Below are 27,275 nucleotides of genomic sequence, written 5' to 3' on the forward strand. Positions count from 1 at the left end.
TCATGGGAGTTGTACTGGCTTTAATGGAAACTACAGTGGTGTCATCTGGAAGATGATGGATTCTATTTGTGGGGAGTTATCTGGCTGAATTATCCTTTTGGAATAATGTCCAAAACACACAAAAACTACTTTTGTAATGGTTCATAGTGATGTTTTAATTAAAACCATTAAAATGTTCGTGATGGTTTCAAGGATTTATATTGTTTATGTTAACATCAACAAAAACATTGTTACACTGCAGAAGCTGCACGGCATTTTTTTATTTATACTTTTTAACATTAAACTATTTATAGAAATAGTACAAAGAACGTCTCCTATCATTAAAACAGTGAATGATGATTCTCGCAAAAACTCCTGTCATAATCCATGAAACTGACTACACTGTTGTTTATGATGAACTCTGTGATGATCGCGCACTTAAACTCTGCTGCACCAGAGACTCGTATAGAGGTATCTGATTGGGCATTGCATTCCTAATCTCAACAAAACCGTCTGTCACTGTCACAATGCTAAAACCAGCAAAAACGCTTTAACTCGTGCAGATCTACATGTAATGCTGTAATCGACATTTTCACATTTAATTTGAGTCACAACGATCGTAATTTATTTTGATGAAATGCGCATGAGGCGTTTCTTGCTCATTTATCATATATTTGGGGCATTTTTGTTCATCTTGTTTTTTACCTTAGTTGACTTCTGGTTGTGCTAGTAACTTCTTCTTAAAAGAGCACACTGGGACACAGAATTACCTTGAATTTATTACCTGCATGCTGCCACATTAGCAACAATAGTCTGGTAAATGCATTTCTTCTGAGTGTGTAATTTGCGGCTGGTGAAATAACTGAAGACACGGAGAGAAGTTGCGTGTGCACCCCCATCAAGTACCTCTGCATACTGCTCCATCCCCGCCACAAATTTGATTATAAAAAATAGCCTATTTTTTATCGTTGCTATGGTAGAAAGGTATTGTTATCTATTATAATTAATACTTTTATAACTAATGTAACTTTTTCTGTATGACCAGAAGGGCACATTTACATTATGACAAAAGGGGCAGGCTCCTCTCCTGTGCACGCCACTGCTACTGTGTTGTCCCATGTAACAACTTGTTAGCAACTGCCTTTTCCAAGACATGTAAAAGGTTTATAAAATCATGACACAACAAGTGAGGTCCTACTGGTGTGTTTTATGTTGTGGAGTAAGACTCAAAAATATCTTGTTTGTCTTCTATATTTTGTTTGAACCACAAACCTTATTTTACTCATTTCTGGGTTTTGGGATATAAAACTTGGTTTGCACTTTATGGTGGGACTATCTGTTTGATCAACCAGTGGCAGATGGAGAAAGTATTCTGAAACCTGTTTGAACATAATCAATACATTATTTGCAATTCAATTTGTCATTACTGATAATGTAAAAATGACTCCCTGCACCAGCTCCTTTGGATATTTTGATCATCTCATTGTATTTTATCGTATTGTATTGTCCCTGTCTACCAGGCTCAACTTTTTTCGGGACGTGCCTGACTTCCGTGTGCTGGCCTGTGGAGGTGATGGAACAGTGGGGTGGATTTTAGACTGTGTCGGTGAGTATGCACTCGTGCTTTCCACAGCTTTAATAACCTTTGCTTAATACACCATCAGACAGTCATTTGTCCATAGAGCAACATTTAGTCAATATAACTCTCATCTTTCAAATTGAATGTCTGCTAAAACGACCAAAGCAAATTATGTAAACATCCAATCCTCATTTGTAATAAATACAGTTGTTCCTTTATTGTATTATTGTACTGTGATTGCACTTATCCACATTTGTTTGCAATTCTGAATCTGTATTTCAACCCACTAATCTACAAGCATTTGAAATGTCAGAATTTCCTTTAGTGATGCACAGGTCTGACACTTTTTTAAGTCCCGCATCTAACGGTGATCTTTAAAGTACTCTGAAAGATTATAGTTCACAAATCATGGTTTCTAGGAAGAGCACTGAATCTTCTGCGACCTCTTTCATTCGAGAGAATGCAGGAAAGATAATGGCCTTTCCCCACTGACAGCCGTATTGATGTTAATGGATGAGCACTTGAGAGGAACTTGCTAGGAGGTTTTAGATATTTGTCCATAAGAGTTGAATCAATTTTGTCTCCAAACCTTAAAAATGACAATTGGTTGAAAACGTTGAAACCCTAATTCAGATTGATGTGTTCTTTATCCCCTTAGATCCTCTTTAGCCTGTCTATGCGGAAAGTTAGGAAGGCACAGTTCAAGTTGGAAACAGCCCTAGAATACAGATTTTGGAACAGCTTTTTATTGCTTTTATATCTAATCTTGTCTGAGAGCTGCTCTGCGATCGGTCCTTGCTTGTTCTTAAACCCTTTAAGTTTGACTGGTATTCAAACATGCCTGCTGCTGACGATTACTCACAGAGCCCCTGCGGTTAGGCAGTAAATCACGCCATACGGACCAGTGCCGAAAACAGCCTCCCTGTACACACAGCAATAAGCCACACAGGGACCTTCAGCGCGAGGACAAAACAAAGCAGTTCAACACGCTGCCTGCCTGTCTTCAGCAGATGTATCCTGCCGTTTGCCTCCGAAGAAGAGAATCAGATCTATAATGAATTATGTGTGATGTTTTATGCGTCAGTATGTTGTGTAGGAGGAACATAATTTATGTTGTCACAATATCAGGTGTTCACTCACCGGTTTTCATGGGCAAATTAATTCTCGGTGACTTTGGTATCACGGTATCTATTGTGAAAATGAAATAAAAAAAGGAACGAATGAATTGACCAGTCAAATTCATTTGGTGTTTTTTGTTTTGAGGGATGGAAGTTACAGACAGTTTGTAACCATCCTGGCTCTTATAAGGCAAACATTTTAATGGGTGTTTTTACTTTAGATATCACGGTTATTGTCAATACCAATTTAGTGTGACCAAAGTCATTTTAGCTTGCAAAAAAATCTGTTTATTGGAATCAAATAAAATACTGGCCTTAAATTATTTGGGAAAAAATTGAAATGTTGCCTCAGAAATAAATTAATAATTTACAGAAACTAAAATGAAATACAAGATCTTATCTTGTATCTTGATTTTATCTATAAGATATAAAATCTTATACAGCAACATAAAAAATCACCAAATGATAAAAGTATATAACAAATTGCTAAAAGAAATAAAAAATTTGCCTAAAAGCTAAGAGCCTACAAATAACGCAGATTTGTTAGTTGAAACTAGCTGTGCCATAGCCAATTTCCAAATGTTCTTCATTTTTCAGACATACATAAAGTCTTCCCCAAACTTACACTTCTGTTTCAGTCTTGGGATGCTTTTGGATGTTTCAATGTACATTTTTCACACGTTTCAGAGAAATAACATTACAAGTGGAACTTGAAGTTTGATAAGGTGAAAGTTGTAATCGTTTTTTCTTATTGTTCTACACCAGATAAAGCCAATTTTGCTTGGCATCCACCTGTTGCGATCCTGCCACTGGGTACCGGAAACGACCTTGCTCGCTGCCTGCGCTGGGGTGGAGGTGAGAAAAAAAAGACACTATCCACCAGAGGTTCTGATTAAAATACTTAATGACTTCAAGGTAAAATTTATATATAAAGGGTATAATCATACATTGGCTTTCAGTCATCTTAATGTTCAGTCACGTAAATAAAGAAGGTGTTGCTGAACACAGCTCTGAATCACAATAACCCATGTTAACTTATGATTTGTTAAGTACACTGGAAATCAAGATTTGATTTGACATGTTCTTGACCAACAACTGTAACCTGTTGCAATGAATGTATAATGAATAAAATGCATAAAAAAATCCAACTGGACCACCATATCAGAGATGAATGTGCCATGTATTTGTTATTTTTTTTGGAATTAGTTTATGTAGTCGTCAAGTGAAGACGTGCTAGTATGATCATGTGTTTGTAATTAGATATGTGGGTTTTAGTACAGTGGGTTATGATGGAATGATACACATCTGTGATCTTGCTTGCGTGTGCCTTTAAGACAGGTGTGCGTGGCCTAGTGGATGCTGCTAAATTAATTAAACTCATATCATTGTTTCCTGTGTGTATTTATGTGGTTTGTGTGAGCGTAAGGATTTGCATCAACGTGTTTGTAATTTCGTATGGATGGTGGGCTTGTTTATCTTTGCATGTGAGACTTTGATTTACTGAACATGTGTATCACCTGTGTGCCGTATAAGACAGCGTGCGAACTTAACTTCATGTAACGTACAGCTGGAAGTGTCTGTTACACATTTGTTCAGATAGAAAGAGTGATTTCTGGGTGTCATCGCACATGTGCGTTTCCTCCTTTGGTTGCCAGGCGGGAGTTCGTATCCCCACCTGATTCACAGTATGATATCCCTCATTAAAAGATGCCTCCTTCATGGTGGTGAGGTAACACGCAGGCCTAGCATCTTGTTGGTTGATCTAAGAAGTAATTGCAGTTCATCCACCTTAGGGATCCTCTATGTGGCACATAGACATGATCATGTTATTTGGACGGGTTGCCAGGCGTTGAATAAATCCTACAAGGACACAGAGTTTAGTCTATTGGTTGTGTTATTAATCAGTTGAGTTTATTTCTCATGTCATGGGGATGGATTATCTTTTATTTTAAAAGGAACAACTGACCAAAAAATACAAACTTACTATTGTGTCATTCCAAATAATTTTTCATTTGTCGGACAAAAATAGAGAAATTTAGAGGAACATAGGCCTACTTGTGGCTTTTTGGTGCAGGTTCAAAAATATTTTTAAGCTTTCTGCATACCCCATAATGTATTACAAGTCTTTTAAACTAATTGAGGAACAGACAAAAGATGTTTATGAGTACTGGAGTTCTTGGAAGTGACATCAACGGTTTATCATGAAAGATTTTTTACAAGACATATGAACCACTTCACTGAGCACCCAGTCATGCAAGTTTAGTGTTTTCAGCACGTTCATAGTTTTACAATATTGTATTTCTTTAGTCTGTTTATCTGATCTTGCTTTGTTGAAATTTCAATTAAACTACATTAACTTTGACTTTGTGATGCTATTCACCACCATAGGCAGAATGGAAGACTCATTGTGTACTTATTTTATTCTTTCAAACTATTTCAAACAATATTTTAGATAGATAGAAGTCATGTGTGTTTTATGTGACGGCATCTTGACCGCTGGTTGTGTGTTCTGCTCAACAGGCTATGAAGGAGGCAGTCTGGTGAAGTTCCTCAGGGATATTGAGCACAGCACAGAGGTGCTTCTTGACCGCTGGAACATTGACATCATCCCTGACGATAAGGAGGAGAAGGGCGACCCTGTGCCCTACAGCATAGTCAACAACTATTTCTCCATCGGAGTGGTGAGATTCATACTATACATGCTCATGGCTCACAGAGGCTTAAAGGGATAGTTCACCTACAAAATGTTTGTTTACGTCCCTTAATGTCATTCCAAACATGTAAAACGTTCCTTGTGTAGAAGACAAAAGCTATTTTGAAGAACGTTTGTAAACAGACATTGAACCCTATTCACTTTTATTGCATAGACACAAAATCACCGATTCATTTCTCAAAATATCTTCTTTTGTGTTCCACAGAAGTAAAAGTCAGATACAGGTGTTGAATGACATGAGGTGGAAAAAAATGCAATTTTCTGTTTAGGGGGAAATATCCCTTTAACGTTAGAAGACTATGAAAGTCACTTGCCTACGGTTAAACCTAAAGCTGCAATATTTTACTGAAAGATGCTAATGCTACCTCCTCAAAACTCCCTCTTCCTTCATTCATCAGTCAACGTCGCTCGCTCCTAAGTATTTTTACCCAGCCTGAGGCTAAACTTTTCTTTACAGTAATTTATGATTAATTAAACGTTGTTTTCTCATGAAGAATTTGGATTAATTATCATTGTCAGAGGAACAATAACATGTTCAAACTTTACTGATGTGATTTAATGCGTCTGAAACGGTTTCACGCCTATGACTTGATTTATTATCGCACAGAACTCACACACAGTTGCTTAGCAACCCTCCACTGTTCAAATGTTATATCCCATGCTGTTGTTATAATCAAGCATTTATTGAGAGCAGTTGAATGTCAAATCAATATTTTATTATTATTTTTGTTACTGGACGAAACTTTGTCTTTCACAAATTACATGTACTTGTTTGTTATAAATCAATATGTGAGGCAGCTTGCATAACGATAATAATAAACTGTTTTACAACTAAGAACTGATCAGTTATTGTGCCAGGTAGATAAATGGTCAGTACTACAGGGACTTACTGCGAGAACCTTCAGGAAATAATTAATGTAATAAATAATTATCTTTAGATGAAAACAAAATGTAATAATGCAGGAGATAATGCTTATCGGGTCATGTTCAAATAATGCTGAATTTCTGTTCGGTCGCTGGCACCTTGCCCAGGTGGGTCTCGGTGAGCACATCTCCCTCGCCTTGTTTAGCTAATGATTAATTTTTGTTCTGTTTTTAGACTGCTAAAAATAGTATGTCTGCTTTCATATCTGAGTAATGTCCAACAGTCTATTATAATCAGGCAAATCCCAGGTGTGTTGGATGAACGCTGCTTTATCTCTGGGTGCCGGGTAGTCCACATTTAGAATGGCCAGAAATAACGTGATCTGAAAGGGCCATCTGACCCGAATGAAAAAGGTGTGTGGAGTGGCAGGAGGTACACTCACAAGAATAAGGGCGTACTCACATTTAGCCGGTTGCTCTCAACTGTGTCCGAGCGTGATTGACCCCACTCCCTCGCTGGCCTGCACTCACATTGTACTTTACCATCCGCACCCGAGCCCGCTTTCATCATTACAATGCGAATGCTTTGAAATAAACATAAACAAAGCAAACTCTCTCAGTACAACGGAATCCATCATAATGTTCAGTTTGTGGCTTATTAGGTGTGTTTAACTTCATGCGCACGCAGCACAGACAGATCCGCTTATGTCATTCGAGAGTGATATGAGAGTAACTAGCTCATTGTGCTTTCAAATCACCCCGCTTACGTTTTTATCGTAAAGCTTATTGTTACATAAGTTACACTATGTTTGACAAACCTGAAGTCGTTTTGGCTGCGCTGACACTAGCCTGCACTGCGCTGTGTAACAGTTTGTAAAGAGACCACTAGTCAAATTAACCGTGCTCTGGGCATCAACTGTACTCGGTCACAGTTCAGATTGCCTGGTGAGAGTACCCCCTTAGACAAGGTGGGATGAATAAAAAAGTAGGAACGAATGTGCCACTTTAGGGCTGTTATGTAACTCGGCTTAGCATCCCACTGTTTCCAGTATGGGCTGTGTTTTCATCAGCCAATGGAGCAGACCGCAGAAATGTTTTTGTTGCTGAAGCCGAACTGAGAAATTGTTGATGTGTGTCTGTGACACAAAATAATCATTCTAGTTGTTTTTGAAAAGTATTTTTGGTAGCATTTTATAGCAAATTTAATAAGTGAACATTACATAATGCTAAGTACTACTTAATATACCTTTCAATACAAAACCATAAATAATTATTTAAGGGTTAAATACATTTTTACTCTCAATTTGTTTGTACATTAGCTGAAGATCTGTTAAGCATTATAAATATAAAGTTTGCAATTAACATTGGAAATAAATACTATATATTAAAATTGACAAGCTTTTGTTATGTAAGAGGGAATCGTATTCACGGGTACATCAGGTAAGTGTCAGAACTGAAAAAGCCCTTGTTACTGAGATTACATCAGTCATTGACACCAGTGATTACCAGGTCTGGAATGCACCTTTCTATGACGACATTGATAGGTTGAACACCGCCTCCACAGAATGAATATCAACGACCACTTCTCTAGCGCTGCCCACTGGTTCGCACATGACAATTCTGAAGTAACACAAGTCAAGTGGCGAGGAACCAGATAGAGTGAGCAAGCAATAAACAAACATGCTGTTAAAGATAAAATATTAAAATATTGTGCCATCCCTGGTTGTGGAAGAACACAGCAGCTGCATAACCGTCCTCCAGATTCTGACATTAGGAATGCGTGGTTAAAGTTTATTTTTAAAGAAGTTCCAGCTCATGTGGGAAAAACATGGACCGTTTGTTCGTTTCATTTCTTCGAGGACTCTGTCACAGGCACAGGTTGACGCTGGATTTGTGGAGAAACTAAAATTAAAAAGCAGTGCTGTGTCATCAATATTGGATCCAATGGGAATGAGCAGCAATCTTGTTTCAGTAAAACGTCTTTGTACTATGCATCACTTTTACTTTGTTAGAGATCGCTTGATGTGTCCTGAGCACTATTTGCACGAGATTAGTATTACCTGGGGACCTCTTGTCATTTGTATTAATTGCAGATGTTGTCTGTGATCTTAAGCTCGTATGAATCGGGATCTCTGTGATTTGGCGGGCTCATATATAATTTTTCAAGGTTTTATCCATGGTTTGCAAATAACGGAGGCTGTTTTGAAGTGTTTTGGTATTATTTCAGATGCTGGGTCATATCCATAAATTACCAGGAGTCTCCTGTTTGTTCAGTTATCAGGATAACTCTCGTAACATTTGAGGTGATCAAATGCGGTTATCTTTTGTCTGGTTCGCGATCACGGGTCTCAAATGCTGACAGGTATGGTCATATATCATTAAAAGCAAAACAACTATAGCCTTGCCATGCCATCACATCCGTCAGTAAATTTGAGTAAATCATCCCATGCGAATGCGTCACATGAAATACTGATGTTGGGAGGTAATTTCTAATTTCACCATCTCATGTGATTGGTGCTAATGTGTAACCTAACCTTACGTCTCTTACCAAATTCACAGAAGTCTCCAAGTTTCATACGCGAACTGCAATCCAATCAAAGCAGTGGGCGTTTACTTCCAAGTCCTCAATGCTTTACTCCCAGTAAAACCGAGCATTTGTTTAAAACAATAAACAAGCCCAGTTCAAGAGACCTTTCAATTAAAAAAGCATTCATTACAATATAAAAATTATATTGATGCAAAGTTAGTCGAATTAAATGGAAAATAATAATCTGGTGTGTAATGGTGGTTGGGTCTGTTTGATGATGATAAAGTTTGCTGGTTTAAAGAGTCTGAGTGCTGAGTATGAATGGACAATGGCCTATACTGTGAACCCTGAGTCTTGTGATGTGGACTGACTGTGCCATGTGGGTCGGTGCGTGTCTTGGCACTGGGGCTAGTTATATTATACAACATTAGTTATAGTTACAACGTTATATTTTGATATAACTCACTTTATGAATGTTAGTTTCAAGTGTAATATTTTCACCTGTCTGAGCTTAATTTGTAGAAGCATTGCAAAACTTTTAGAATCTAAACAGATTTGAATAAAATGGGCATGTTAAAATTAAGAAGAACATACATTTAGAATGTCAGATGAAATTATGAATGTTTAGTAGTTGAAGCCACTTTCTGCTCAGTTGCGAAGGAAGATTATGTGCCATGTACGTTTAGATGCACTGGTGGTTTGACATTGTCAGTATTAACTCTACAGATTATTACGGGACTCATACACTGAGATTTTGAAAACAGCAACTAGTGGCATGGGTTTGAGGTGGGATTTGTTTGTGTTCACCTCCCCTTCTACACCTCTGTCTCTCTCTGTGGGTCTCTGGAACTGTCAGTCAGCTTTGAACAAGACCGACTTCATCCATGCTTTTGCTAGTCAGTCTGACATTCACATTCTAGGTTTTACTGAGACATGGATTCATCCTGAAGACTCAGTCACACCCGCTGCTCTCTCAACAAACAACTCATTCTCTCACTCTACCCGCCAAACTGGAAGAGGAGGAGACACAGGTTTGCTTATCAACAATAATTGGAAATATTCCACACTATCTTCTCTATGTAACAAGTATTCATTTGAATACCACGCTGTTAATATCACTTCTCCCACTCAGCTCAGTGTTGTTGTTGTTTACCACCCCTCAGTTCCTTTTAACAACTTCATTAAAGAGTTAGATGTGCTGCTCTCATAATCCCAGAGGATGGCGGCCCTCTTGTAGTCTTGGAGAAACCCTATGCATCTGATTTCCACACCCTCACCGCCTCGTTCGACCTCACGAGCCTTGCCATAGCCGGTACTCACAGATCAGGAAACCACACGATCTCTTTGAAATCCCTAACTGCACCACAGATAACATTTAAGTCACACCTCTTCACATTTCTGACCACTTCTTCTTCACTTTCAACATGCTCCTTCATACATGCACTAAACCCAACACCACCACCAGTTTATTTGATACGGAACCTTTGCTCTCTCTCCCCTAGCACCCTTTCTGCTAAAGTGACATCCTCTCTTTCCTCCAACTTTGCATCTCTAGATGTAGATGTAGCTGTAGCCACCGACACCTTATGCTCAACACTTACATCCTGTCTAGATAACCTTTGTCCTCTCCTCCAGGCCAGCTCGTGCCACGCCCTTCTGCCCTTGAACACTAGACTGTCTGACATCCTCTGTGAACAACGGAGTACACTCAGGGTTGCTGAAAGGAAATGGCACAAGAGAAAGAATCCTGCTGAAGGGACTACCAGTCACTACTCTCCACTTTCTCTTCTAGTGTTACCACAGCTAAAACGTCTTTCTATACCACCAAGGTGAGCAATGCACCTTACACTCGGCAGCTTTTTAAGACACTTAGCAGTCTTCTATTCCCCACTTCTCCTCCACCCAGTTCATCTTTGACTGCGTAGAACTTTGCTGTATTTTCCACTGAGAAAACGTCATCCATCAGCAAACAATTCTCAGCACCTCAGCACCTCGGTACACACTACTCTCCTTTCAAACATTGAACTCTCCTCTTTTGCCCCACTGACTGACACTGAATTCACGAGACTTCTCTCCAGCCACCCCACCACCTGTCCCCTTGACCCAATCTCCTACCATCTTCTTCAGGCATATCCAGCCCACTCACACCTGCACTCACACACATCATCAACACCTCCCTGCTCACCGGCACTTTTCCGTCCATATTCAAACTGGCCTAGGTCACGCATTGCAAAAGCACTTGAAAGGGCAGTTTTCAACCAGGTGTCTTCCTACCTATCCCAGAATAAACTAATGGATGAAAAGCAGTCTGGCTTCAAAACAAACCACTCCACTGAGACTGCACTGCTATGGGCAACAGAAGCGCTTCGGCTAGCCAAGGCGGAATCTTAATCATCAGTCCTGATTCTGCTAGACTTATATGCAGAGTTTGACACTGTCAATTACAAGATACTGGTAGCAACCCTGTCATCTCTACGAATCTCAGGCACTCCTTTCCGCTGGTTTAAATCCTAAATTTCCGGCAGATCCTTTAGGGTGTCATGGAGGGGCTTGCTGTCCACTGCTCACCACAAAAGATCACTGGGGTCCCTCACGGATCGGTGCTTGAACTGCTGCTTTTGTCCATCTACACAACATCCTTGGGACCCGGTGCAACACAATCTCAACATCCAACTTTGCAATATCACAATCAATCCTTCCAAAACAGTCAGGAATCTTGGAGTCATATTTGATGAGCAGCTGTCCTTCAATGATCACATTGCAAAGACAACGTGGTCATGCCGATATGCCTTATCCACAGTAGTAAGGTTAGACCCTATCTCACTGAGCATGTGGCACAACTCCCTGTCCAGGCCCTGTTAATCCCAAGGTTGGACTACTACAATGCTCTCCTTGCTGGTCTTCCTGCAAAGGCTATCAAACAACTCCAGCTCATTCAGAATGCAGCAGCAGCCCTCGTCTTCCAACAGCCCAAAAGGGCTCATGTGACACCCCTTTTCTCTCTCTCCAATTGCTACCAGTTGAGGTCTGTATCATTTCAAGTCACTAATGCTTGCAGGACAGGACTATCACTGGATCTAGACTCACCCCATCAAGAACCCTGCATTTTACAGCCATCTTGTATTGTCTTCTCAAACGGAAAGTAAATCGCTTTCCCGCTCATTCTCCTTCACAACTCCTTCCTGGTTGAATATTCTTCCTAACTCAGTCCGGTCAACCACATCTCTAACAACATTAAAAAGACTACTTAATACCCATCTCTTTTCTGAATACTAGACAGAAAAATAAGAAGAATGAGAATGAGAATGTCTCTTAACATGTATTGGTCTGGCTTATGTTGAAACTAGTAACTTTTTATAGCATCTATTGTATTATTGCTCCTGTATGACATATCGCTTATTGCTCCTTGAACTCTCTGTAAGTCGCTTTGGATAAAACCATCTGCTAAATGACTAAAGAAAAATATACAAATTTTAAAAATAATTCCTTGCTCCCGGATGGCTTTCCCTACTGTCGAGCTCATCTGCCTGGAGCAAGAAGACCATTTGCTGGAGGAACACACCAGGGCCTTTTTAGATCTGGCATGCCTTACAAACTTCCCTGACCGCTCGCTCTGTTTTTATTATCACGACGGGCTGAGCGAGTGGTGTAAGGCATGCCTCCCAGCGAACGGCTCCCGTGAGAAATCTGCAACTTTTGTGTAGTGGGTGCTTGAGAATGATGGACTCATTTTTTTCTATTGCCCGTCCAAAAACATCTCCAGCCCTGCTCCCAACCCAGAGACCAGCCAGCAACCATCACCCTGCGACATGGAGCATCTGCCAGAGCCCCGCGCAGACGGAGAGCCTGTGTTCGCTACGACGCAAGAGCCAGCCCATGACTGAGCCTGTCATCGCCCCTGGGGCCTGAGTCTCAACTCTCACGTCTGACCAGGTGCGTTAGCTGGCAACACTGCGTGCTGCAGTGGGAGTACTTGTGGAACTTGACGGGTTAGAGGGAAGCCCCACCCACACTCCCATCGCAAAAGGTGAGCTGTTATTAGACTCTGCCAAATCTGAATGGGTGAATGAAGAGGAATAACAACCAATAGCAACCATGCTGCCATCCCCCCTGGTCCTGCCCAGCTCTTCCAATTCCACGCTGGTCCCAGGCAGATTTTCGTCAGGCAACACCACCTCTTCAGCCTCCAAGCAGGTCCCTCCCAGCCTCCCTCCTCCTCTGTTACTGTCAGCCAGTCCGTCTGTCCTTGCTTTGTTGTCATCCAGAGACCCCTCAGCTCACTCTCTGCATGCCAGCGCCGTTGGGTCTGATGAGCTTCGGGATCTCCAGCCGCCTGCTACCACGGGGATTGAGTATTCCATGTCTCCATCACTAGCCTACTAGGCCCAGACTCCACCTCGGCCCTCCGACCCAGCGGCTGCAGGTTGGGTCCTATCTCCCTCATCTCCACCGTGGCCCATCATCCCACCAGGCTCACTCATCCCTCCGGCTCCTCCTTGGTCAGTCGTCGACTACCGCCGTCTCCGGGCTCCAATCCTCCAGCTCCACCTTCATCCTTGGTCGCTCTGGCTCCGCTGCGTTCTTCTGGAACCCCATCTCCGCCTTGGTCGCCGGAGCTGCCGGCTTCACCTTGGCCCTCCGGGTCCTCGGTGTCACCCTGGCCCTCCGGGTCCTCGGTGTCACCCTGGCCCCTGTCTTCGCATCTCCATTCTGGGCTCCTCTTCCATCGGCATCATCTCTGTCACTCGGCCCCCTGGTGTCGCCGGCCATCCCACCTGCACCATGGCTCCTCCCTCCGTCGACACCCCTGTGGGCCGTCACCCTGGCTGGTCTCTAGACCACCATCTGGCTCCACCTGCTCCAGTTACTGGCTCCTCCCAACGTCCTCACCACCCTGGCCCCATGGACTACTTCCCCTCCCGATTCCCTGTCCCTTGCCTGCCCCTCGTCCACCTGCTGAACCCCCACCCTCCCTCCTCAATTGGATCTTGTCGGCGTAAAGACGTGCTGTTCCGGAGGGGGCGTAATGTCACAGTTAACTTCTGTTTGGTTTTGTCTTCTGCGTTCATTGTGAGTTAATTTCCCAGCACCTGTTTCTGTCCTCCTTGATTATCTTCTCCATTGTATTTTAGCCCGGTGTTTGCCTGTGTTCATTGTCCGGTTTAACTTGTGTTACTTGTGTTTTTAAGTATACTTTGTTTTCTTGAGTATACTTTGTGGATTCATTAAAACTTCATGTGGAATATACTCCTTGTCGTGCGCCTCAATACCCTACATCCCGTAACAGAACTAACATGGATAATTGTATTGGCATTAACTAACATTAACAATTATTAATAAATGTGGAAAAACTATATTAACGTCCACATTAGCCAATTTATTTACTAATGTTAACACAAGCAATCTTATTTTAAAGTGAATGGAAACATGCAGAATGCTCACTCCATGTAATTCATATAAAAAATCTGGCATTTGTAAAAGTCATCATGGATAAGAGGGTCTGCGGTAAATTGTAGTAAATAGCACATCATAACTGACTATTCAGCAAGTGATTTATGCTTATTAGAGTTTCTGTTGCTCAACTGGAACTTGTAGTGTTTCTGCTTCTAGTAAAGAATAATACATACAATGGCAAGGTTGTAGGTACAATTCCAAAGAAACAACCATAATGAATTTAAATGCACTGTAATTTGCTTTGAATAAAAGTGATGGCCTAATGCTCAAGAGCAAATGCAAAATAAGATTGTTGAGTAAATCAATGATTGATTTCAGTTTTGGTGGATACAGGAAGTATTGTAGAAGACTACCAGCGTCTTTGCTCAGTGACTGAAATCCCGATGCATGGTGGGGCATGGCATGATGCTGGAGCAGAGGAACAGGGTGCTGGGAGTCCAGGAGGACAGGACAGATGGCTCCTCATTGGGAGCCAGTGACACCTGAGTAAGGCAGTGTTGGTGACTCATGCACTGATGTCATCATTAGTAATGCTGTTTCAGCCGTAAACATTTTCCAGAGACTATCCGTTGAGGTTGCCATGGCGTTTGCCATTATCATCACCTCCATGGTTACTTGTTTCGTCATTTGTGACAGTCACAGAGCTCTTTTTCTGTTTAGGTAAACTAATTACCAATTTGTGGAATGAGAAGGAATGTTCAGTGCGTTGGTGCATTATAGTGCAGTAAATATCTCGATAAGTCAATATGAATTCTCAGTTCGAGAATTTGTATTCAAGGTTTGGATAGTTACAACTTAATCGAATTGTGCTATTAGACTACAAATTCAAGAAAGTATACTTTCAGTCTATATGTTCTTCTCAAAAACTATGAAATGTTTGTTTGCAAAAACAGATGACACAATTGTTTTTTTCGTTATTACTAAATCAAAACATCCCAACTACAGTTTGATTGATATCACTTGGAATTTTGAATCTTTATTCATGTTTTAAACTGTTTTTGCAAATGAACTCTTCATATACAAACGTTACTGTACTTGACTTAATTTAATCATTTAATCTTTTGGTAATCTTTTTGATCTTTTTTTATTCTTTAACTTTAATCTTCTCAAAGTACAGTTAAAGGTGTATTTGAAGTATTATAATTGGTACCTAAAACACTTTTAAAATTATAAGTACATATTTTTTATAAGGAAAAATAAAAGCCAGATTGACTAAACATGGCAAAATAGCTTGACAGCCCAGTTTAAAAAAAAGCGACAGGAGAGTAAATTTCGGTCCTTGATATACTGTACTAACAAGACGCATATTAAAAAACACATGCGCAATATCTCATTCCATTAAGGACCAACGTAATCTACCAAGAGCAGCCCAAATTAGCGCTGTGCCGGTGCCAGTACAATGACGAGAGCATGTGTGATTTATTTAAATACTCTCCTCCTATAAAGTTGTGTCTGAACAGGAAACTCCAAAATGCCATAAGGTCAGTGTCAAAAACATCTGTATGCATGCCTTTTTATATCTCAATTTATATAGAGCTTTTCACAAATTTTATGTTACAAAGCAGCCGTACGACACATATTAACTGTCAGCAAAACATACAATTTATAGAAGGAAAGTAAGAAGAACAAAGTAAACACACTCACCGAACACAAAACACTCACACACAGATTCATAAAGAACCACATGCACACATGCTCAAAACACAGACACACAAACACACACTCTACAAACTTGACAGTGCTTGCACAACTAGGCTAAATAAAAATAAAATAAACATAGTAATAAAAATAAAATAAACATAGTAATAAAAATAAAATAAACATAGTAAAAAGGTACAAATAATATTATCATTAATATTCTAATAGCAGTTCAAGTTTTGTAGTGTGTCCTATGTAAATACTGTCAGTAGTTTTTTTACACCAAAAGAGGCGTTTAAGTAACATAACCTAGAAGTTTACCAAAAGCATTCTTTAATGTATTGTCGTAAACTAAAAAATGTGCTACAAATATTGAAGTGGGAGTACAAATTAAAAACATAGTTGTAATAAGTACTTTTATAAACAATAAACTGGACCAATTTAGTCCTAAATAGTATTGCAGGACAAACTACACTTTTCTAAGAGTATTGATAATGGTATGTTTGCCACCCAAATCGGTCACACTTTCTTTCAAGGTCTAATTCTCGCTATTAACTAACCGTTAACTACGACTTTTGCCTAAATAAACTCTTAATTTGGTGCTTATTAAAAGTTATTATGATCGTTTTTCGATTAAGTCATTGGGTAAGATTAGGTGTGTAGAATATGGTCATGGAGAAAATGTGCTCTAGAACTACTGATAAACAGCCAATATTATAATAATATGCACGCTAATAAGCAATTTGTTAAAGTGAGAATAGGTCCCTATACTAAAGTGTTACCAAAAAAGTTAACTTCATAAAATGAACTTGACATGCAATAATTTTTAAAGGGGTACCTTGGCCACTTCATGCCTTCACCATCAACTTCACAATCTAGACTCTAGACCCAAAACAGCACCAATCTTCTTTCAAAAATTGCTTTTTTTGACAAAAAGCTCTTGACAAAAGCGCATAGTTTTTGTAATATAAGAAATATAGATGAGTGACAAGTAGTGCTTTCTTGGGCGCTTACTCTAGCCAAACGACTAGGTATTATAGGTATGATAGGCCTCTTTGCATGAACCCCCAGCTGATGGTGATTGTTGGGCAGTGTTAGGCATCAACGTGAGTCTGATTTCTGAGACATCATATTGCTGACGTGTCATTGGGATCGTACGATCGGGTTCACCCTGGAAAGAATCTCTCGTGGGGAATTGAAGACAGCAAAGACACCTCGTCAGCAGTCATTAAAGACACCGCACCATGTTAAGCTCCAGCCTCTCCCCCAGGCCAGAGAGCTGAAATCTAACCACCTCACTTGACATCAACAACTTATCTGCGTTAGCCTCCCACCCTCCCCAGGGAGACGCTGCCCCGCTTCCATCATGTTCTCGCTGGTGCGGTGTCATACCACACCTTCATCTCCAATGAAACAGATAAGTGTGTTTACAACACTGCTGGTATTAGCTTAGTCCAGAGTCATGCTGTCTTATATCTTACCCAGTGATTAAAGGTGCAGGTGAAATGTTTTAAAGGGAAAGTTCTTCATTATTTACTTAACCACAAACCTTTATGACCTAATGCAGTTGCATGACGTTCATTTTGGTGTGAAAGGTGCGACGGTCATGCCGGTTCAATGGGTCACGGAAAAAACAAGCGATTTGTTTGATCGTTAAACCCTATCTGTGTGATAAGAGTGTTTATTTTAGAAGCTGTCAGCCTTAGTATGTGTGTGTATTTGTGGGTTCGGAGGGCTGTAGTACTGGCACAGACTGAAGGTCAGGGGAAGTATCAGTGACAGGAAGTTTTTGGCTGCCAAAAATCAGGCCAGGTTACCACCATAATGAATGACCGTGCTGAGTGACACCTGGCCAGTCTTAAAGATAGAAGGAAAACGACGCTCGTTCACCTCACATATGCGTTTTAGACAATCATACATACAGCATTTACATGATTCACGCTCACACTTATGTGGACGGCCTCACGACTTCGGTGCGCACCTGCTCCCTGCCGGGATGACAGGGGCACAGATGGGCGCTGACACAGGTAGCACGCTACAATAACCCTGTGCAGACACACCAGTCACAGCGGCCTGAATATCACCTCACTTTATATTCCTCACCTCTTCACCCTGTCGATAGACATTCTCTCAGGAGGACAGTGTTGTGTTAATTGTGTGTACCAAATTAATTTTTCCTACATACAAACCACTTGCAGTGCATTCAATATACACATTTTGTTGAATACTACAATGCTACATAAATATTTTTTTTGCGATATGACATATGTTTAATCCTATTGGTTGGTCTGCCAATATCTGACCAGCATGCTCATAAATAATGTTTATATACCGTATATATAAATATACAGTATATGTATATATTCTGTATTGTGCCATATAGTACTTTAAGAAATTCTCTCTAATGGTTTAGCTTTCTTGATTCCTTTTATTTTAAATTTACGTTAGTAGTTTTTTTATTTCAAGGAACGGAACTATTACGTTTTTAAAAAGTTTACATACAAATGTTGCAACAGAATTTATAACTTGAATTAAGGGTGTCACTGTGTGACTGGAAAATAACCAAATGTGTTATTTAATAAAAACCATATTATCGACATTGTGTTAATGCTACACATGTGATGATATTGTGCAGCACATATTTAAAATTTGCTTTAAAGTGATATTTCACCCAAAAGTTAAAATTATGTCGTTGTTTACATTTACATTTCGTCATTTAGCAGAGGCTTTTATCCAAAGCGACCTACAAATGAGGTTAACAATATATAGAAGCAATTGGAACAACATAAGGACAACAAAAAGCATAAGTGTATACAAATCTAAGGTTGTTTTGTGGGTTTTTTGAGGGGATAAAGAGGTAAAAAGAAATAGAAATCATGAATGTTAACTAGCGCTGTTCGGTTACCAACTTTCTTCAACATCTTCTTTGTGTTCTGCGGAGGAAAGGAAGTTATAAAGGTTTGAAATGACAAAAGGGTGCGTAAATGATGACATGATTTCCCTTTTTGGTCGAACTATCACTTTAAGAATCACAAAGGTTCTTGCTCCACCTATGCATACTTGAATATTATTCACTGGCCAAATAATTTATTTAAAATATATATAAAAATTAACAACATTAAGCTCATTTTGACTATTGCATTATTAATTATTTTTTAAATGTAAATTTTACAATCATTTTAATTGTTTATTCTGTCGACAGCCAATAGTAGTGAAGATCTGACATAATGACAGCCCTAACTTAAATGTCCATTGCTATTTTATAACAAATTGCATGGACAGGTCAAATGTTTTCAAAATTGTTAATGTTCAAAAAGTTTGTTATTTGATCTACAAATGACATAAACTCTAAGATCATGTACAACCTTTAGCCTGATATCAAAGAGAGAATGCCAAGAACAGTTAAGCCCACAGTTTCATGCCATAGGGACAGGATATGTCCTACTGGAGGACATGGTGTCCCTGTTCTCCCATTGCGCACAGTTTAGGATGAATCATAATAATGCCCTGGAGGACTTTTGTATCTGGTTAGCGAAACTGTTTGAAAATCCAAAACAAATAAGAGGTTGAGAAACTAAACATAAGCTGTGTCTCAAAGGATTATGGTGATATTATGGTACTGTTAGATCTTGACATTCTTTGCTTGTGTTTTGAGGTTTGTTTGTTGGAGTCAAAGTTTGACATGAAGAATTAATGTCTTGGTCCATAAAAGGCAATGAGAATGTCAGTTGACAGGAGCGGTGTATTTTGAGGACGGCATCCTGGATTGTGATAATTGTGTTGTTCTTTTTAGTGAAGTATCGAGCGGCGCTCTGTCTCATGGTATTCAGTCATTGCCCGTCATTCACATGTCTCATTCCTGATGTACAGTACGTTCTGTCCTTTTCTATTTCACATTTGTAAAACACCTGTGTGGACTTTCTAGAAATCCAAAAATATCAAGATAAAGAGAAAAACGTAACTTTTTTCACCTGACATTAAACACTTAAAAATCTTTTTGGATAGCAGTGCCTCCTGATCTGCTTGCCTTTAGGGCTGTCAAACGATTAATAATAATAATAACAACAGACGTTTGTATTTATTACATAATATATGTCTGTGTACTCGGCATATTTATTTTTGTATTAATAAAACATACACATAAATGCATATATTCTATTTAAGAAAAATATATAAATTAATAAATATTTAGATATAATTTACATATCCGAAAATAGAAATAAATAATGTAAATATTTTTCTACACATGTTTGTGTAATGTATGTGTTTATAAATACCAAATTAATATGAACAGTACGTACACAAACTATTATGTAAACACAAACATTTATTCTGGATCCGATTAATCTTAGTATAAACATCCCTAATGTAAACATTTAATGTAAACAGTCTCCCTGCGCTGTAGTAAAACAAAAACACATAAGCAGAGCTCAAAGCTTTGTATCTTAAGTTTGGATATTAGCGGGATACGAGTCCACCGGCCTTTCATTTATCCCCCCCCACGCACACACTTCCTATATCCTCTCCCATGTGACCGCTATGGCACCTGCGAGCACGGGCAGGAAGCCAGCACAGGTGCTAACGGAGTATCGTCCGCTCGTGGCTCGATAGGCGTGCCAGCAGCTATCAAACCCTGAGAATCTCACCCTTGCACGCTTCCTCCCTGTCTGAGCCAGTGATACGGTGAGCATTAGACGGATAAATTCTGAGACAGGTGTTATGTGCATGCGCTGGGTTCTGGGCCTGATAAAGGATGTGGTGGCTTTGAGCTCTTCTTTCTTTATGTGTGCGTGTGTAAATATAGAAATCATCAGTTGCGGCTGCAGACCTGATTCATCAATTAGCTTTTCTGTTGTGCCGCTGTTGCTTTGATTTTAATCAAGGCTGCTTCACTGGCAGCGTGCTTCAGGTTGCCGCTGCAAATGCAGAAAAGCTTATGCATTTAAATTATGATGTAATATATCTATTACAATTGCTTACATTAATCTTACTTTAAAATATATTACTAGTACGCCAAAGGGGGTTGCATTCGGAAACTCCGAGCTGCGCACCGTATAGGACAACTCTGCTATTAATATGGTAGAAACGAGAGGTTTTCTGTAATAACGCGCTGTTTTTCTGTTATTCCCAAACAGATAAATACAATCTTGCAGTTTATGGTGAAGTCAGTGTGTATTAAAGATGATCTCAGTCAAAGAACATCTAATTTAATGTTAAATTAAGCGTGGCGCGTTGTGTCGCTTCAGGACTCAGAACAGCGCCCTGAGTTGTAGAATAGGCTCGGCGGGCCCTTAAGAGTTCTTCTTGCTAGTAGGCATCGTGGAATGCTTTTCACCTGGAATGTATTTATATAAGCACCTTAATTGCCACCAGCCCTTGTTTTTTTTAGCTGACAATAGCACTTGATTCCAGGAATATGTGAAACAGTCTATGGATTTAGTGGAAAACCCTTGAAAGTGTGTCATTCAGGGTAACAATCAAGTATAGTATGTGTCTGATTGGGTTCACAGTGCTGCTGTAAAAGCTTTGTAACTTGTCATATTTTGTTCATTTCTCTTTCCTCCACTCTGTCATTCCTGGAAAGCCTTTATCCTTTTGATGCCATCATTTATACATCCTGCTTCACTGTAGAATTCAGGCACTCCAGTACTGTGGACCCATTTATAGAATTGTCTACTTTATCTGAAAGGCCTATCTGCTTGATTATCTTAACCTCGGCCTCCACGGCAACAGACCCTCAACCCCCTCAACTAAAACCTGTAGACTGCTAAATACCTGAGCAGCTCTTATTTTCTGGTTATATTGTACAAGAGAGTAAATTACCCCTAAAATTGATTTGAAATGTGTCGGTCCTCTCAATATGCCACTGTAAGGTGGATTTCAAAGCACTTTCCACTTTTAATATTTAACAGATTTACCTGGTATTTCTATGCAGTATCGTCTGGGTCATGTTTAAATGACTTTATGGCCCATGGGTACTGTTTCTTCCAGAATTAACATGGGGGTTCTGTCTGTGCAGACTGTCAACATAAACAAACGTTACTGTGCATGCACACGTTCGTGGACAGCCCTTAACTACACACTCGCAAATAATGTGAGATGGTGGTCTAGTGGGTTAAACCACTGAACTGGTAAATCAAAGGTTGCTGGTTCGATCCCAGCAACCACCACCAGTGTGTCCTTGAGCAAGACACTTTACTCCATGTTGCTCCAGGGGGATTGTCCCTGTAATAAGTGCACTCTAAGTCGCTTTGGATAAAAGCGTCTGCCAAATGACTAAATTATTTTAATTATAATAAAGTGCCTGTAGGTTATTTCTGATAACAAGCTAAAGAACCTGTGTGGAACCGTTACTTGGCTGAACTTACATCTCCTATATTTTAGAATTTAGAGTGAATATCAGGCTCAACCGCTAGTCCCGTACGGTTTCTTCTAATGCGGTAAAGATACACCACACACTCAACAAATTGTTTATTTTATCAAATTAACATACAACAAAATTCATTTTATTTTATTTTATACAGTTTTTTTAACATTTAACAAACTTTAATAAAGTTAAGCAAACAATAACACTGGAGTAAAAACCGGCAGCCACCTCATGGTCGAATGCTGGCTACACGAACATAAATACAAACTTAAAACATATGTCCGTGTCCGGGCCCGGTCCTCTCTCGTCAGCAGTCCCGTCGCTCGTCCTCTCATGCTCCCGATTTCCTCTGTGAGATATGCGCCTCACGGCTTCCTCACCACAACGCCCAACTCGTTTTTTGTCAAGTTGACCATGTTAAGCATGAGATGACAGCACGTTTAACATTGTAAAGAAGTTAGAATGCATGACACATTGATGCAGCACCCCTTTAATATGCACAGCACACAGATATACATTGGGTAAACACAAACTTTTATCCTTGATGCGATTTATCGCATATAAAATGCTTAATACTAATATTTAATACTGTTTTTTATCTTTTGTTAAGTAAAAGTGTAAGCCTGTGTTTCTTGTTTTTTGTATAGGACGCATCCATCGCACATCGCTTTCACTTGATGAGAGAGAAACATCCGGAGAAATTCAACAGCAGGTAAGAGAAAACGCATGTTTGTTGATAAACTAATGAAGACAGCGGAAACATTTTGAGTTGAAATTAATTATAAAAATACAACACTTTAAAACACAATTTAAACATATAATTATTTACTGAATGGTTGTTTGACTTTTGGATTTTTTTTCCAAAAAAGCAACTTGATTACTATCCAACTGCAAATAGTTGTGAGTATCAGGCCATCATGTAATGCGCAATTTCTTTGGCATTCATTTTAATGTAAATTATGCCTCAGTTTATTGATAAATGTCAGAACTGAGTGTAAATAAGGTTATTTAGGCTGTTGCAGGGCGTGAAAAGTATAAGTTTTACTTATACAAAAAGTATAAGTACGTTTTTCTATTCACCATGACGGCCATAATTCGTCAAACAGTAATCAAATGACGTATAAGAATGGTAGAACCGGACATAGTTCAGCATTTCAAAAAGCTGAAATACCAGGACTAAACTTTCCTTGTCCTCAGAAAACCGTGCAAGATGCAAGTCACAGGATCAAACGATGTCATTCTTGCTGTGTTTTAACATGTTTGACTCTTCCGGTCTAGACACACCTTACAAAACGAACAGAAAGGTTTTCTCTTTGAATCAGTGCGATGTCCTCATGTTCAAGTTATTTCAAATGTAAGTTTTGCCGTTTGACCTTTAAAAAGAGACTTCCTTTCAGCCAAGGAAAACCTGATGAATCACAATTTTATCTTATTCGTCTCTTAAAGCTGCGTCCGTCAATGTCAAGTCTAATACAATGATGGCTAGCTGACTGTTTCCATTTCTTTGCTAGCTGGAGTACAGCTGGTTGAAAAGAGTATTTTTAATTAAACGTTATGTAACGCATCTCTGTCAAGGCGGCTGAGAGTAATTCGGTCATCTGTCCTTAAGAGAAGGCCATCGAAGGGTAGGATAAAGAAGAGATGGTCTTGGTTTAATATATTCTGTTATCTCCATTCATTGTGTTGGACTGAGAGACCAGAATGGATTAGAATGACGTCTGAGTGGGGATCTGTTCAACATGAGAAAGGGAAGCAGTGAAATCATCAGACGTTTGTAGTTTAGAATTTGCCTCCATCAGACTTTTAGCAATGAAAGGATAACAGCTTCGAACTGACCCTAGAACAGCATTTTGGGTCATTCAAAACAGCTCCATAAAATATATTTTATCTTAAGAAAGCGTCACTCAGAGCCCCTGGTGCACTTTACAGTAGCCCTTCCCAACAGCCTTTGATGTAGATCTCTTTCAAGTCAGCTCTACTGTTCTCTGCCCCCTTGCTTGATGGCTCTATTGAGAAATGCTGTAAAAAGCTTGTGTAGCCTTTGGCGGCAAAACTCTAGAAAAAAATAAAGCTTTTTTTGGTTAAGGACTTCAGCCGTTTTACAATTACAATGTTGTACATGCCATTTATTTTCTCGACAAAGCATACCAGTTAAAAACTGTATATTAAGAACAATGTACCGTTGGGTTTGTATTATCTGTGTAAAAAGTTATCTTGTAAAAGTCAATATTTAGTATCAAAACACTGACATTTTACTGCTTGGATCACTCCCTGATAACATACATACATCTCAGAGACGTCTATTTGATGTCTGCTTTTACATATATATATTTTTTTATTGTTTGCTCAACGTCAGGACAGACGTTTCCTGTCAGATGTCATACAAACATCTAGAAGATATCTGTAAGATGTAGAATGTATATCAAACTGCCTTTTCTAAGATGTTTTTACACAGCAGATGTATTCCAGATCTTAATCAGACGTCTTACAGACATAACTGTGATATGTGGGTTTGCTGTGAATTAGCGGAGAATAGGTTTCAATATTAATTCTTAACTTTGTATATTACAAGCATAAAAACTTGCTGTCGTAGGCTACTGAATATCAGCACAGCTTTAATAATCGCTTACACTTGGTTGTGTGCTCTTACTTAAGTGAATATTAATGGTTATTTTGCTCTCTTGCTAACAAGATCCATGAAAACATCCCTCAGAAAAGGTCATTTTTGCATGCACCATGCGATTTGAGGGGTAGCAGCAAGTAGATCATATAATTTTCATGCAACCTGTAAAACGAACTGTCTTGCACAATACTAAGGTTATTTAAAATGGATGAAACCCACCCTCGCACTGTTTAGGTATTAGAGTGAAATTGTCACGGCAGGACCACTTTTTAATGCAGAATAAAAATAAGACGCTAATGCCTCATACACAATCTGAATTATGGAACCTGTCTGACTGAATTAACTACTTAATGTTTCATTTCTTGGTAATTCAGCACCTCGATTTCAACACAGAGCTGAGTGTTGCTATATGATGCTGTATTCGACAAACAATCCCACCCGTGGTTTCTTCTCTGTGTTGTGTTTTGTAATCTTAAATGATAGTTTCAATCCAATATTTATGTGTCTTTTAAATGATGATGGACAGAGATACAAAATTGAAATATAGCTGCAAGCAGCATTTATGGGTTAAAGCACAACCACGGCCCAAAGGGAAATATTTTGGAGATGCCAGATGATCAGATTTTGAAATCCAAGTTTAAAAACATAGGGCAAAGCAATTAGAGCAAAAGAAAATTACTTATACTTATAACACCAAATCTTTATGAGGCTGACAAGATGGGCCAGTGATGATGCATACCAAGTTTTGTGTCAAAACACAAAAGTGTTGCGAAGATACTGGCACATTACCCTTTGGCGAGCTTGCCTTAGAATTCCTTAGAATCCAACCAGACAGAGAAACCATGTATAGTAAAGATAAACTGACAGCGTATACATCTGATGCCTGTGTATGCCAACAGTGGCAAATGTTAGCAAATACATTTACTTGAACACAGACCTGACACATGACATGGGCCTTCTCATTGTTCCCTCTACCTTTATACTAATGCACTTGTGACAACTAAAGAAAAATAGATGACAAACAGTTTCCTTTATGTTTAGTTTCTGGCCGACAGTTAACTGCTACTTGTATAACTAACAAAGTTAGCTACCATACCCTATGCGTTCAAAAGTTAACGCTACGTGAAAAACAACCTTGTTCCCCAGTTTCTGATTTGGGAATACGGGACATATTTTAAGGCACATAACCAAATCACAATCCAAACAAGACAGTAGTTTTTTAATCTTAAGTGTTATGAAGTGAAACACAAGCAATTTTGATGATCGTTTCTGTTCAGTCCGCTTGATTTATTGCATTTAACTACATCTGTCGTCAGTGTTTTTGTTTGGCAATGGCAGCAGGTATTTGTTAAAATATCAAATTGGAGACTGTTTTCTATCGATTGTGGCACTAAACAACAAAACAAGATGATATTTTAAACTTAATCCTTATGTTGCCGTATCTATGTGGTTTGTATTGGCCACCTCCAGTGTTCCCTTTGTTTTGCTTCCATGCCTTGACGTAAGCATGACGTTGGTCGCAAAAGGGGTCTATTTTAAAAACTTTTTGTCTGCAGTGTCTTTTGATTCTGTATACCAAATTTGGTCTGACCCCTAATAATGGAATTATGTTCTCAAATCATTCAATGTTTATTCCTTATTCAATAACGCAACATAAACATTGCTCAAGCAAATGTTTCATCTGCGTTGCTTTGTTCACCTCATTTAGGAGAGCTGGGCAGTGCATCTGTCAGTCTGTTGGGTTTTAATGAAGGCCATGCTTAGCATTTCAAGATTTCAGAAAGAATTTTGTACTGCTGTGTGCCACCAAATGCTGCTTAAATGATGTTGCCATGGAGCCCATCCATCTGTTATGTTTTACTTCTCTAGATTTTGTTGTCAGATTTTTGTATGTTAAAAATAATAGACATTGATTATGTAATCTTTTGTTTAAGGAAGAGCTCCCCAGAACAGCAGAATGATGCAAATGAATGTAAACTGCATTTTCTCAAACATTTCAACCGTTTTATAGCATGTGGATGTGCTTGCATCTGCACATGTTAGAGTGTGATACACATGAGGCGTTGTACATCAGTCAGTGCTCGTGATTTTCATGGCAGGGTATCAGGAGTTGGTCTGCAGGGAACACGCAGCCCAGGTGCTAATGACCGCTAATGCACAATGGAGTCGGGTCTCTCCCTCCGCTCCCCCCCCAGAGGGGCAGCCAGAGGAAGTTTTGGATTAAGAGGTGTCAAATTGCCCTGTAGAAATGAAAGGAAATCTCCTGGATGCCTTTGTCTTTTGATTAAAATAACAATGACAGCTTGGTGGACAATCGGTTTCTCAGACAAACAATTCTGTGAAGATGAGAGGCAGTCATGGGACACAGAGAGGGGGTGGGGGTACAGGGGTTTTGTTTCTCTTAATATCATGT

The 27,275-nt window shown here is 39.4% G+C and overlaps 1 protein-coding gene across 6 annotated transcripts in view; it reads left to right on the forward strand.

Moving 5' to 3' along the window:
- The window catches only part of LOC130427354 (diacylglycerol kinase beta), a 102,246-nt gene that overhangs the window by 44,488 nt on the left and 30,483 nt on the right, over window positions 1–27,275 (forward strand). For all 6 annotated transcript variants that reach the window (XM_056754767.1, XM_056754768.1, XM_056754770.1 and 3 more), the window contains 4 exons: window positions 1,500–1,585; window positions 3,442–3,531; window positions 5,197–5,357; window positions 22,887–22,951. In XM_056754767.1, the coding sequence (XP_056610745.1) occupies window positions 1,500–1,585; window positions 3,442–3,531; window positions 5,197–5,357; window positions 22,887–22,951 (402 nt within the window). The remainder of the gene's footprint in view (window positions 1–1,499; window positions 1,586–3,441; window positions 3,532–5,196; window positions 5,358–22,886; window positions 22,952–27,275) is intronic.

Source organism: Triplophysa dalaica, chromosome 8 (assembly GCF_015846415.1).
Source record: "Triplophysa dalaica isolate WHDGS20190420 chromosome 8, ASM1584641v1, whole genome shotgun sequence".
In the NCBI taxonomy this organism is placed as follows: Eukaryota; Metazoa; Chordata; class Actinopteri; order Cypriniformes; family Nemacheilidae; genus Triplophysa; species Triplophysa dalaica.